Genomic DNA, 14,120 nt, shown 5'->3' on the forward strand with positions numbered 1-14,120 from the left:
CCATTTTCTCTTTGTCTTTTCCCCTTCATGTCCTGCCTTAGTGTTGCTCCTCACAGCCCTTCACACAGTTTGCTACAAATTACCTCCTGTCAGTTGGCCTTGTCTCCTTCTCTTTTGCCAGCATTTCCTCCATACCTTGAGTTCTCTTTCTGGTATACACATCTACTTATTTTATTTCCCTGCTTAATGCTTCAACTATATCTGATTGCCTGAGGGGGAAAAATCTAAATTCCTTAACAAGATATTTATAAAAACCCTTCAGACTCTGTAGTATCCCCTGTCTGGCCACACTGGACTTGCCTGTCACTAAACATGCTCTGCTCTCTCGCCTCTCCCTTTGAGTGTCCTCTGCCCTTCCCCAGCCCTTCCCTTTGTCTCCTATATCTTTACTTACAGGCCCAATACAAGCAGGCTGCCTCCTAGCCTTCCCTCTCTCCCCATATCAAGAATGAATTGCTTCCTCATCTTTATACCCATAGCACTTTACACATAATTTTGTTAGAACACTTATCATGTTGAATTGTTAACTATACATATGTTTATTTCCTTTGCCAGATTCTGATTTTCTTGAGGAAAACAGGGTTGTTTTGTATTTGTCACAGTTTATACCTGATAATACTTGGTGATTATTAACTGCTTGAGTAAATCAAATTATATATTCCTATAAGTATAATTTTGCACTATATCATTTGTACTGTTATATGTTTTCTTTATTGTTTTGTATGTTAACCATTTCTGCAGCCCCATACAAAATATAAACTCATTTAAATAAGAAATCTATCTTCAGTTTATTTTTATAGTCCTCTCTGTGCCATGGCAACATTCAATAAATTAATTTGAAAATCAAAATTTAAATTTATATATGTGAATTATTAGTAGTAGAAGTTCTGGAATAGGATGACTGTATTGCCTTATTTGTTAATCATATTCTGTTTTTCTTATATGCATTGATTTAGGAGAGAGAGTTCAGTTCACAGCCTGTCCAAATCTATACAATAAACAGCAAGGCATTAGTACTCATTTCTACTTTTTCTAGGTTTTAAAACGACAAGGCTATGATGCTGCTTGTGATATATGGAGTCTTGGAGTCCTCCTCTATACAATGCTTACTGGGTATGTACCATGTGTTGTAAGCATTTATTCATAAATATTTTGTTTAAATTATCTAGGTTTTTATTTAATCATATACACCTACATACCACATTTATAGCTGTATCGTTACTGATTTTCTATAATGTACTATTTCTTAATCTCAAGTCATAAATTGATTTTTTCCGTATCTTTTTGTACTCTTGTTATGTCATAAACATATGCTATTTTAAATATTTTATTATATAATGTGTCATATCTTAAAATATTTGTATTATTCTATATAAAATCTAAATCAATATTTCATAACTTATACCATGACCTAGTGCTTTGTGAAGCTTCATGTTATTTTTCACTTCAGTAGATTTTAATTAAGTATTGCATTAAATGAACTACTTAGACTACTTTTGGACACTGCAAATAAAGATTACAACAAAAGAGATTCTATTCACTAGCATTTTAATTCTATTTTAAATTAGTTACACTCCATTTGCAAATGGTCCTGATGATACACCAGAGGAAATACTGGCACGGATAGGCAGTGGGAAATTCTCACTGAGTGGTGGCTACTGGAATTCTGTTTCAGACACAGCAAAGGTAAGTATGGCTTCCTATTAAAAGCTTTTGAGAAAATAATTTTTCATAATCCCTGGCGAGAAAAAATAGTATCAGTTAAAAACTTGTTTATAAAGTATTATTGAAGTGACGTTATGAAATAACTTGAATGCAAAAACTGACCACTTTGTTTCTTTCCCAGAAGATAATTGGTTTGGCTTTATTATCTCTGTATCTAAAGCTACTTCTTCCTGACAAACGTGATGAATAATAATGGTGGTAATCTTCATGATTTGTGTGTCTACTCTGCGCCTCACACTGCACCTAAATTATCCCATTTAATCCTCTTAACAGCCCTGTAAAATAGGGGGTAGAATCACCATTGCACAGAAGGAAACCAAAGCCAAGAATTTTTGTGTGAACTTGTCTGCAGTTACACACCAGGCATGTGTGGGTGCTTCAAAATAAATAGCTGATTCTAAAGCCCTTCTTCCCTAGAATAACTCCACCATGTTCTATTTTTGGTCCATATTATGAAGAAAGGGATCTCATCTTTGTCACAGTAGTTTTATAGTGTCTGCTTAAAGTGCATTTGAGAAGCCGTTCTCACTGGACGACCTACCATCTACTGAATAGCTGTGACTTGCTTTCCAGTTTTACTTTATTCAGAGAAAATTCTCTTTTCAAAAGAAGAGCAGTTTTCCACTTACAAATAAGAAAAACTTAGAGCTGATGAGGAAGATACATACTGGTGAAAAGTGCTTGCTGACTTTTAGAGGTGGAAGCTTGAGTTGAGGGGATTGCATGAGGAAGTAGGGTATGTCCAGAATTTATATAGATACTCTTGGCAGAAAGATGAAGCTTCAGGCAACCAGTTTAATGCCTGTGTAGATAGTATTTTGTCTTGTAACTATATTTAAAATGAAATGTTTTCCCTTGTTTTAACAATAAAATTTCTTAAGCCAGATAATTCATTTTTCTGGGTACTTGTTTACTTTTTAAATCATTTATTGAGTGGCTACATTGTGCTTAATAAGTGAAGGCTCCAGGCATAAAAGATGTGACTCAGATAGAACTCCTAATCTCAAAAAGCTCACAGTCCATTTGGGAGATGGCCAAAAATATCCAATATGGTGTCCCATATGCTGTTACAATAGTATGTTTTCTGTGCTAAAGAAGTTCACAGCTGATGCTTGATCAGAAAGATTTCAGGGAAAGCTTTCCAGAAGCAATGAAGGGATTTGCCAGGCAACTTTGGGAAGTGGCAGGACGTAGTCCGTCCCAGGCTGAGAGAGCAGCACATGCTGTGCGTGGTCATGATGGCATGGGAACGGCGGAGTGCCTGCGGGGAGCTGCTAGTAGTTCCATATGTGCAGGTGCATGTGAGAGGGCAGCCGATGAGCCCAGATTGTGAGAGGCTTTGTCAGTCGTGCTCAGGATTTGGGCTTTACTCTAAGTGTTGGGGAACTGTTGAAAAACACTAAGCATTGTAGTGATCAGATTTTCCTTTCTCAAGATCACTCTGGAGGAGTAATTCTCGTGCACTGCAATCAGCCAGGAACTTAACCATGACTGGTTATGAGGCATACGAAGTAATGATACAATATAAAGTATCAGAGTTTACACATCACCTGCTTTTTTAATAAGTTAAAGCAAGTTGAAGTTATCTCTATAATTTTTATAATTTGGTTCTCATTTGCTTGCATTTTATTGTGGTTTTTTGAGTGAAAGACGTAAGGATGAGATACAAATAGAGCACAAAAAATAGCATCCAACTCACAGCCTATCTTACGGATGCCACATTATTACTAATAACTTTTGCTAACTTGTCCAGTTAAGACTTGTGATTGCAAGTATGATGTAATATGGTGAATACCCACAAAATTGGGAGGGAGGGCTCAATCTGGTGTGTCCCCTCAGGAGCAAAGTTGCATATGTGCATGTTGTCAGTCATATGGGGCATGTGTCATATGTGGCTTTGAGGAGAACAGGACCATAGCTGCCATTTACTGAGCACTTACATGTCAAGGACTGTGCTAACACTTTTCCCTAAACTATTTTATTAAGTCCTCCCTGACTTCATATTAGGGGCATTACTTGTAAGGTTTTACAACATTTCAGGTCATGAATAATGAGGACCTAATCTGGCGCAGTTAATAGTGGGATTTGAGCCAAATGGAGAGAAATTTAGGAGGCAGCATAGACTTGGGGGTTTATTGAACATAAGAAGCAAGGGAGAAGCAGCAATCAAGCATGCAGTCCACATTTCCGCCTCGGGCAAATGAGTGGGTAGTGGTGTCCTGCACCAAGATATGGAATACCAAGGAAGTAGTTTTAAGAGGAAGGATGATTATAGATTTGAGCATTATGAATTTAAAATGCTTCCATGATATATAATTAAGAGTTGTATGTCCATTAGGCAAATGGCTAATATGGGTGTAGATCTCCAAAGAAAAGTCTGGAGTAGACGAAGTTAGGAATTGTCGTCGTCTGTAGTAGCTGTAGCATGAAGGAGCTTACCTGAGTGGAGTGATAAGAGAACCATGGAAGGAATTTGGGGGGGGGGGGCAGCACCATTTAAAGTGAAAGCTCAGGAAGGGTAGCAGTCAGAGAAGTGGTTCTAAGTGACTTGGCTGAAAGAGCTCTGGTTAACAGAGATTTGATTAAAATTACAATAGAGTTTTGTAGTGCTCCTGGACAGTTTTGGAACCTTCTAACGCATTTGAATCATGTTTGCCCACTTTCAGAAATTGGAAGGAGAGGTCCCTAATTGTTTTGCTTTATATTTCTAATTCTGCTTGGTAGCTTTTACCTGTTCTTAGCTGTTAATGATAAGTAAAAGTAAGAGTTATCTAACAGCAGAGGGATACTTGGAATAACATCTCCCCAGGTCTCAGTATCCAGTCAACTACCAGATTGTGTCACTTCTTTCTCTAAAGCACCTCAGTTCCATCCATATTTCTCCCCCAACCCCAAAGCTGTTGTTTCTCGCCAGTCCCTAATCAGAGTCTCCAGGCTTGAGCCCCTCCAATCCATTTTCCTCCACATTTAGTGAGTGTAATCCCTCTAAAGTACAGACCTGACTGCATCATTCCTTTGCTTTAAATGATTTATCACCTCCAGAAAATGTCTAAATTTGCTAATATGGCTTACAAGCACCTTCGCGGTCTGGTCCCTTCTCACCTCTCCCACTTTATCTGCCGCCTCACTCTCCCTTACAGTTGATGCTCCAAGCACGATGTGCCCCTTTCAGTTCCCAGACTGCAACATGTTCTTTCGCACCTGAGGGTTTCCCCTCAGACATACTCCGTTTTGTCTCCCTGAAATGCTGTTTCTCCCTTCCCTTCTCGAATCCAGCTCCTGGTACCCTCCAGGTCTCATGTTCCTCTACTGAATTCACTCTTAAGCCACCCCACCCTGTTCATGTCATGTGTCTCTTTGTGATTTTCTAGCTGCACCTCATATTTGTCCATCCCATCAAAGAACTTACTATTTGCTTTGTCATTAATTCTGTGTCTCTCCCTCACCGGGCTAAAAGGTTCATGAGGTCAGAGTTCATTTCTGTCTTGTTCATTGCTAAATACCCAATGCCTCACACAATGCCTAGCCTTTAATGGATACTCAACAGATATATTTTGAATGAAGAATTAAACAAGTGGTGGATGGCTTTTATAAATCACATTATTTTGGAGAATATAAAACTACATAGCAACTATATGGATCTCTACTTTGCAGAGTAAAGCATTTGGATCGATAGAAAGCGTTTGTCTCTGGAAGAGTGGGATTCTGGGTGGTGTTCATGTTCTTTTGCTTTTCTGTATTCCAATTTTTCTATAATGCCCATGAGTTGCTTTTGTAGTAGAAAATAAAATTTAAAATAACTGTAATCTTGGGGGCGTTTAGAGCCCTCCAGTTCCTATTATCGGACAGTTATTTCTTCTCTTTGCTACTTATTACCAACAACACAAAAAAATCTTAAGTAGCTGAAAATTACTTAGAAATCAACCTACAAAAATGTAGAAAACTCACAATATCTGAGGGAAAAAAAGAGCCCAAATCCTTAAAGACATAAAATGTGGTAAATTTACTACTTGTAATGCACCAAAATTACTATTACTCCGGGAGGAGAAAAAAGGCTTAAGCTTTTGCATTTTTTTTTAAAAACAAATTGTTATGTTGGCCAAATTGCTTCACACCCCAAGGTCAGCCAGGAAAAAATAGTGTCGGAAGCCAAGAAAGACTGCTGGACAGTGTCAAGTGCTATAGAAAACCGAACAGGGGCTTTAAGCTGGTTTTCTTCTTCTTTTTCCCATTTCAGGACCTGGTGTCAAAGATGCTTCATGTGGACCCTCATCAGAGACTGACCGCTGCCCTTGTGCTCAGACATCCCTGGATCGTCCACTGGGACCAACTGCCACAATACCAACTCAACAGACAGGACGCACCACACCTAGTCAAGGTGAGCGGTCCATTTGGGTGCCGTTTGCCATGTGTCCTCTGGGAGGAGTCCCCTCTCTGTCCCCACAGCACCTTTCCCTTTCCCTCTGCCTCTCAGCCTGTGTCCACTTCTCTTATGGGATTCTCTTATAGTGGGTGATTTAGAAAAGAAAAAGTCAAGACGTGCCAAAATATCGTAATAAAACTACTTGAAGAATGATTTCTGAATTTATCAATCAGATAAGCTTTATGGATTTCTGAACTTTTCCCTATACTGTTCTTTCTTACACACAACCCAAAGCAGACTCTTTGAGGTTGTCAGCAGTGGCAAAACACAAGTTCCAAAAGAGCAAGCCTTGCTGCCTCTTATATTGAAGGATTACAAAGGGAAAAAAATTGAATAGCCCTGAGAAAAGTAAGGACTATTTGCTATGAGCCCATCCCTGTCCTCTCTCATCCATAATTTCAACCTCCCACATGAGCCTCTTCAATTTTAGTTAAATCAGAGGCTGTGACCAGGGCGGTTGTTTTCATTATGAGCCTAACAACATCTGTACAAATTTGCACATGAAGAAATTGGGAAAAATTAATTTCATATTCTGTGTACAAGTGACTGGCCTTGGTCGTTATTGTTGTGACCTTTCTTTCCTTTTGCAGGGTGCCATGGCAGCTACATATTCTGCTTTAAACCGTAATCAGTCACCAGTTTTGGAACCAGTAGGCCGCTCTACTCTTGCTCAGCGGAGAGGTATTAAAAAAATCACCTCCACAGCCCTGTGAAGTGACCTCAGTGAGAGATTTGGTACCATGGTGTAAGCTGATAGCACAAGTTCTGGCGACAGGTAGCACATATCTGAGAGACACCTGCAAGCACACACTGTCCCAGCTGGTACCCACAATGCTGCTGCTCCTGCTGCTGCTCCCGCTTTCGTCTCTTCTCGCTTTAAATGATCGTTAGCAAGTTAGATTTTCCTGGAGCTTCGGATGAAATGAAAATGGAAACATGATGAAGATATATTCACTGAATCAACAAGAAGAATAATGAATATACGAATACCACCTAAAAATACACTGAATAAAGTACTCTACACCACATAGCATTATTTTTATAGGAAATATTTCATGTCCCTTAAATATTCTTTGTTAGTTATAGGGATGGACAGTTTATGTTAAGCACTTAGCTTAAACAATCCGTTTATATTAGCACTGTATCCCTTGTGCCATCCAACATTTTGTATGTTTTTGTAAACAGTTCATATACAGTACATTTATGTACTGCTTTCTTTAATGTATACATGCCTTGTTTAACTTGGAATCTATTATTAATCAATTGACTATTAAATCTGGTTAAATAGTTCACCTGGATTAACAGTATTGTTGGACAGCCCTAAAAATGGCCAGATTGTAGAACAGCTGTTGAATGTAATACTTCCAAAATGTACATATCTTTCCCCATGTCTGTTTCACTGGTTTGTTCATTTGTTTATTTCTTAAAGTCAGGTGCTCTGTCAGGCTAACCTAGAGAGCTGTTGTGGTAGGGAAAGTTATCATGTGTGTGCGGCATGACACAGGAGTACACCTGTGAAGTTAGTCCGTATACTTTGCAACTCCTTAGGATCTTTTTTTCCTTAATTAAGGAAGTGGCCCTTGCACTTTTAATCTTAAATTGGCATAAGCTTGGGATTTTCCCAATATACATCAAAGGCCTTTAAGAGGCATGGTGAAGAGATTGGCAAAGGAAAATTCAGCAACAAGTCATTTATGTCCCATTGGATAGCTCATGGTTAAATAGATCAAATTGCTGAATTTAGCACATGAATAACAGGATACTTGTTCTTGTATACCTGCAAGAAAAGTATGCTTTTTTGGAAAATCGTAATGAATAATGAATCATAATGAATTCTATCCCATTAAGATGCTCTATATTAAACACTAATTTGAATGTAATAAAGGCCACGAGCCTCCATATGAAATTGGACTTAAACTTTCTTATTCTAGGGAATAAAACATTCTTGATCAAACGGTATCTGTTCTAACCTGAAATCATAGCTAAGGTAGGCTAAGTGAATGTTCAGCATTGAGTGTTTTCTGAATTCCTCCTGATAATTTATAGCCATGTAATGCTTTCATTAACTTCAGAAATGATCCATTTTCATAATGGTCACTGGGTCTGCTTAGACTAGAGTGTTCATTATTTACATCTAATTTGGTAGTTCCCACAATTTAATTTTAAAAACGTATGTATCCATAATAATTATTCCATAAAAATACCTGTTTTTTGCCAAGCTACCTAGCATACGTCACTATGTAATATGGAAAACATATGAGCAAGGAAAAGGTGATTTAACTTATCTCATCATAAATGTGCCTAAACAAATCTTTCTTAGTCATGTACTTAAGCCATTTACATGAGAAATCTTTTTTCCTGCCAGAAGCTTTAAATCTTCCCCTGAGAGTACAAAGCCAAGAAAGCAAGGTTTATCTAAATGTCTTGGAAACCACTTGTTATTTCTTAATTTCTCTTCTGGGCAATTAAAGAGAAAGAGAAAATCCATAACATGCCTTTTGTGCAAGTGACACAAAATGATTATTGCATAGAAATCAAATATAAGTTTATCTTCTAGACAAAAAATGTTTATAGGAGGAGGGATTTCAGAAGATCTAGATGGAGAAAGTTTTTAAATATTCTTGAGTATAGGGATGCTAACTACTACAAGCTGCTTTCCATTGCCTGGAAAGAAAGCTTTTTTTTTCCCCCCTCTTTTCCATCTATTCAGTGTTTCTAACCATGGTCATCCCAAATTCTTGTTACTTTTAAAATGTTAATATAACTATAAGCAGAAAAAAAGATATATTTTCAAAATTTTGACACTGACGCTATCCCTTCAGTGCTTAGGTGTGTTGTCCATCATAGTCTTTTAGAACCAGAAGTAAATATGTAAATCCTTATAGATTATCTAGTGTAACACTCTCATGTTGCATGTAATGAACCTGAGACCCAAAGCAAAGACTAGAATCCTTAACTTCCCATTCAGTTTTTTCCCTTCCTCACACCGTGCTGCCTTCCCCTCGTATTATTACTCGATAATGAGCTGAGTTGCTCAAAAACTACATGTCTTGGGGCAGTCCTCTGCTGGTATATGAATGCCAAGTTTATTGCTTTCAAAGATACTGCCTTTGTCCTAGTCCACCTGCCAGTTTTACTGGAGAAGAACAAGTTATATGTTCACAAAACTGAAGGCTTTCTGCTGAAAAGGCAGTCCGGGAGTATAATTTATTTCATCTGTGGTTCTGGTGTTCCTATTGCTTTGACTTAGAGCAGACAGGCTCAGCCAACAGTATGCTCTAAAATGTAGTGCTTTTGCTGGGTTAATCTTTCCATTAATTTCCCCAAGTCCAGTAGTTGCAGTAGTGAGGTCCTTTACCAGTTAGTGCTGCTGGTTACCAGGGCCTCTTCCAGGAGATTTTAGTCCACTCTGAAAGATACTTCAATATGAAAGAAGGAACTAAACTATCAGGCCACTTTTACAAACCTCTTTTTAGCTTATAATCCAAAATAATATTCAGACTGGTAGACTGAATTTAACATTGCCAAGCACATACAGGAAAATACGGATTACACTACCATGTGTTTTGTATCTTCCCTTTCAAGTGATGATGCTAAATTAAGGTAAGTTTTTTGTCCTTTTAAGTTTTTATATAAGTCATTTCAGCTCCTTCTAATTTATAGAGATGTCTTCTTTCTAAGTAAGATCAACCCTTAACAGATTTGATGTAGATTTCATTTATTCACAAGCAGCCCGAAAAGTCCAAGAATGTAATAATTTTGAAAAGGCACAGAGTCAAGATGCTGTGAGGCTGACGTGTGGGAAAAGTCACTTAATGAGTGTCTGGAGAGGGTGCGGGGTGTATGCAGTGGAGAGTCCACATTTCACACACAGCGGGCTGCAAGGAGTGGGCTTGGGCCAACCATTTCCCATCTGTTTTTAAGAAGTGATTGCTGTTGGGGCCAGGGGACATCATGGGAGATGGGGCTGGCCTGTTAGCTGTGCCCTGTGCCCTCAGCCCAGGAAAGGCATTATGAGTGGGCAGAACGGGCTGGATAGGAAAGAGGCTGGGGTAGGTCCAGCCTAGGGTGAGAACAGAAAAACATTCAGGGTTTGGGGGCTTGGTACAGATGCGCATCACCATGAAAGCCAGCAATACACATTTCAACATGTCTTTGATTTTCTCTACTTCCTGGCCTTTATAAATGACCTAAAATTTTTTCAGTTTGCTTTATTATATTTTATGCAGAAAATTCTCTCTTATGGTGGTATTGAGCATTTGAAATTCATGAAGGCATTGGGACAGATATCTCAGGAACGTAAAGGGTCAGAAAAGGTCTGCTTTCTGTGATTAACAAATAACGCTGGATCCCATGGCTGACCTTGGTGCTTAAACCAGGAGGTTCCAATCTGGTCCTAGAGTTCTGTCCCTCCGAAAGGTCCAACTCCATGTAACTAACCAACTGGATGCATACTTTGAGCCTTATTTAACTCACAGAGAAGTTGACTCAACTCAGCATTTTTATTTCAGTTAATGAAAAGTCCTATTTTCACCTCCAGATTGCTTACATTTTACTGGTCTCCCCAAGTGACCGTTGGTGGAGACCATTTAATGAAGGAATGAAATCTGCTTTCTTGGGACTGTGGTACTCTGCAGAGCCACGCTTAACCACTTTTTCTAGCGAAGAATCTACAGAATGATAATAACTAAATATGGATGGCCGAGAAGAATTTGTATCTACAGTGCGCTTTATGTATTTTTGACACTGCTGTATTCTGTGTGATCGAGTGACTTGTAACTGGTTCCAATGTGACTGAGTGTTCTCAAAGAATTCTAGTAACTAAGTTGACTTCATTTTCTTAAGCCTTCTTTACTATCAGTCTCACATTTACCACTTTGATTCCAGTCTTTTAACTGTTCATAACAGGGCATACCAAGGGTTGGGATGAGAGCCTACTTCCTACCTCTTAAGGCACTTTCCTCATTATTTTGCCATATAACCTTGAAGTGCATGATAAGCTGTTTAAATGTCCATGACTTCTCCCAGAGCAACTAACAAAGTATATGACATTGAATAGAGATTAGTGGAACGGTAAATTAGAGACTAGGTTCAGAGGTGCAAACCTCAAGAAAACCTCTTTAGATCACATACCATATATAAACGTATGTGAGAAGAGAGTCACTATAATAGTCCTAAGTAGATTAGTCCAATATCTAATGGAAGTGAAAATCTTTACTCCTATTATCACTATAGTACTGAATGAACTGTATACTGAGTTTTTCAAACAAGTACTTAAAGTAGAACTTTTAAATACAAAGCAAGGGCATAAGGATAAAGGGTTTGGTTTGTGTTTCTCTAAGTGTAGTTTACCATCTAAGGCTTTGTTTTTCAATTTTTAAAAAAAATCTTCAAGGTATTGCCATTCCTTAGCATCCTTAATAATTGTGGGTGATGAGTTTTTTACTCTTCAAATTATGTCCATGTATTATGTTTATCTTAACTCTGACCCTAAGCAAAAGGGAAGGTATACACCTAAGGGATGTAATTATTTTGCATTTTTGGCCATGGGTGGGAGAGGGGTGGGTATCTACTTAAACAGTTTTTAAAAAAGAAAAAAAATCACAAATATTTTTCTACTATGATATATGATCTTACTTTATACTAGTTTCTCTCTAGTAAGGCATGCCAGAAGCCCAAGGCACCATATCATGAGTTCATACGTATTGTACCTTTTATTGGTGGTTAAATCGCATCAGATGCTTGGCACTGCTGCCATAATTATGAAATGCTTGTAAAGGATTAAATATCATTGAATACTTTAAATTGTTTTACTTCAGAGTCTAATCTGGGCAGTTTTCAAATCATACTATTAATGTGTAATCTAAGCTCTTTCAGATGTATCCATGAATAATCCTGGAACAAAATTGCTTGTATTCCTGTCACAGAACAGGTTTTGTAATCTTTAAAAGAAATGAAAATTTATATAATAAAGTTTCAAATAAACGCATGTATGTCCCTTCATGAGATTATTTCAGTTATATGATGATCAATCCTTCATATCATCCAATTGTTTTATCCGAAGTATAAATTTATCAACTTGGATTGATAGAACTTAAAACAGGAATGTTTCTGAGTTAAGTGCAAAATAATTTTTCGATGCAAAGTCTTGGTTAGCCCAGAGTTTGTCAAATCAGATGCATAGATCTGACGCACATCAGTCATAGCTCTTACCCAATATCAAACTTGATTAATGATTTAAAGGATGCAGGGTAATCACCAGGCACAGATGAAACAATCTTCTTGGAGAAGTCCAAGATTATCAGACTTCGCTCCAAAATGCCCCTTTTTTTCCCTCATTACGGTACATTTCAGAATTAAAGGACAGTTTCCTTCTGAGCAATGTATGTGGAGACATTGTTTACAGAAAAGCAGTCACTTGGTTTTGCAACATCCTCTTTTTATACTTCATTAATTACACAGTTTAAACAACGAGCCCCCATCCTCCAGCCAGCCATGCCTCATAAATCCATAAATTCCAGGTTTTACAATAAGCTATCTCTATAGACGAAGTGTGTCTTGCTAAAAGTATATTAGAGAAAAGAACTTTTTGTTTTCTTTCTGCTAATATCAGCACTTTTTAAAAGGAAATTTGATTGAGGTCATTGATTTCCGGTACAGAGGGAATGGGCTATAGGCCTGCAGTCAGCCTTTTCCTTCCTAGTTGACATTTTTGGTAGTTTTATATTATGATAATGTGTTTGTCATAACAAAATACCCCAGAGTGTGTATCTTAAACAACAGAAATCATTTTCTCACAGTTCCGGACTCTACAAGTCCAAGATCAAGGGTGCTGGTCTGGTTGGGTTCTTCTGAAGCCTCTCTCCTTGGCTTGTAGGTGGTCGCCCTTGTGATGCCCCACCTGGATGCCTGTTCCTTTTCTTACAAGGACACCAGTTATATTGCATTAGCGCTCCACCCTAACAGCCTCACTTTAACTCAGTTACCTCTTTAAAGACCTTAACTCCAAGATAGTTGAGGTTAGTACTTCACCCTGTTTTGGGCTGAATCATGTCTCCTTCCAAATTCACAGGGGCCAGATATAAGTCATATTAAGGAATCTGAATTTTATCCCTTTGGTTCCCGCCACCCTCCCCCAACCCTGTCCTCATTCTTTATTTCACAGACTGAACCTCATAGCCCTATAGTTGATCACCTGAAATTCTCAGAAACACCCTGAACTTCCTTACATCCCTGCCTTTACACTGCATCTGTGTAAGCAGTGTAACCGATATGTTGGAAGAAACCATACAATTATGAAAAAAAAAAGCCACTGCAAATTATGTTTTCTAACCTCAGCTAAGCTCTTAGTATTGTTTGTCAATTCTTTTGTTTTTCCTTCATCAGATCCATTTTCCCATTTCTTTCTTTTAAACAGCTTTATTGAGATATAATTTACATAAGATAAAGTTCACCCATTTAAAGTGTACAATTCAGTTTTTTAGTATATTTACAGAGTCCTATGACTACAATCATAATCCAATTTTAGAACATTCTCATCATCCCACAAAGAAACTTTGTACCCTAATCCAAGCCGCCATTGTCTTTTGCTTGGACAATTGCAGTAGCCTCCTGCATGGTGTCTGTTTCCTCCCTTGCTCCTCTACAGTCTATTCTTAACACAGAAGCCAAAATGATCTGTTCCAAGCCTACTAAGGATTGTAACAAGTGATCTGGTCTCCCTACCTCTCTGATCTCATCTCCCCAAACACCCTCTAGTTCATTGCATTCTAGCCACCTGGGCCATTTTGCTGTTTCTTGAATATGCCAAGCATGTTCCCACTCAGGGTCTTTGTCCTTGCTGTTCCCTTTGCCTAGTACATATTTCCCCCAGATGTCCTTATGACTCACCTCCTTCCAAGTGATTCTGATGATCAGTCAGATGTGGCAACCATCCTATAACAGAGAAATGAAGCCTGATTTTTTTTTCTCC

General features: G+C 38.2%; 1 protein-coding gene across 8 annotated transcripts in view; it reads left to right on the plus strand.

The window, feature by feature from the left end:
* RPS6KA3 (ribosomal protein S6 kinase A3) overlaps positions 1-12,137 on the plus strand; it is a 104,240-nt gene extending 92,103 nt beyond the window's left edge. For all 8 annotated transcript variants that reach the window (XM_031445748.2, XM_064483330.1, XM_031445750.2 and 5 more), the window contains 4 exons: positions 1,037-1,113; positions 1,569-1,686; positions 5,963-6,103; positions 6,739-12,137. In XM_031445748.2, the coding sequence (XP_031301608.1) occupies positions 1,037-1,113; positions 1,569-1,686; positions 5,963-6,103; positions 6,739-6,861 (459 nt within the window). In that variant the 3' untranslated portion in view covers positions 6,862-12,137. The remainder of the gene's footprint in view (positions 1-1,036; positions 1,114-1,568; positions 1,687-5,962; positions 6,104-6,738) is intronic.
* The last annotated feature ends 1,983 nt before the right edge of the window (positions 12,138-14,120 follow it).

This window comes from Camelus dromedarius, chromosome X, assembly GCF_036321535.1.
Source record: "Camelus dromedarius isolate mCamDro1 chromosome X, mCamDro1.pat, whole genome shotgun sequence".
NCBI lineage: Eukaryota > Metazoa > Chordata > Mammalia > Artiodactyla > Camelidae > Camelus > Camelus dromedarius.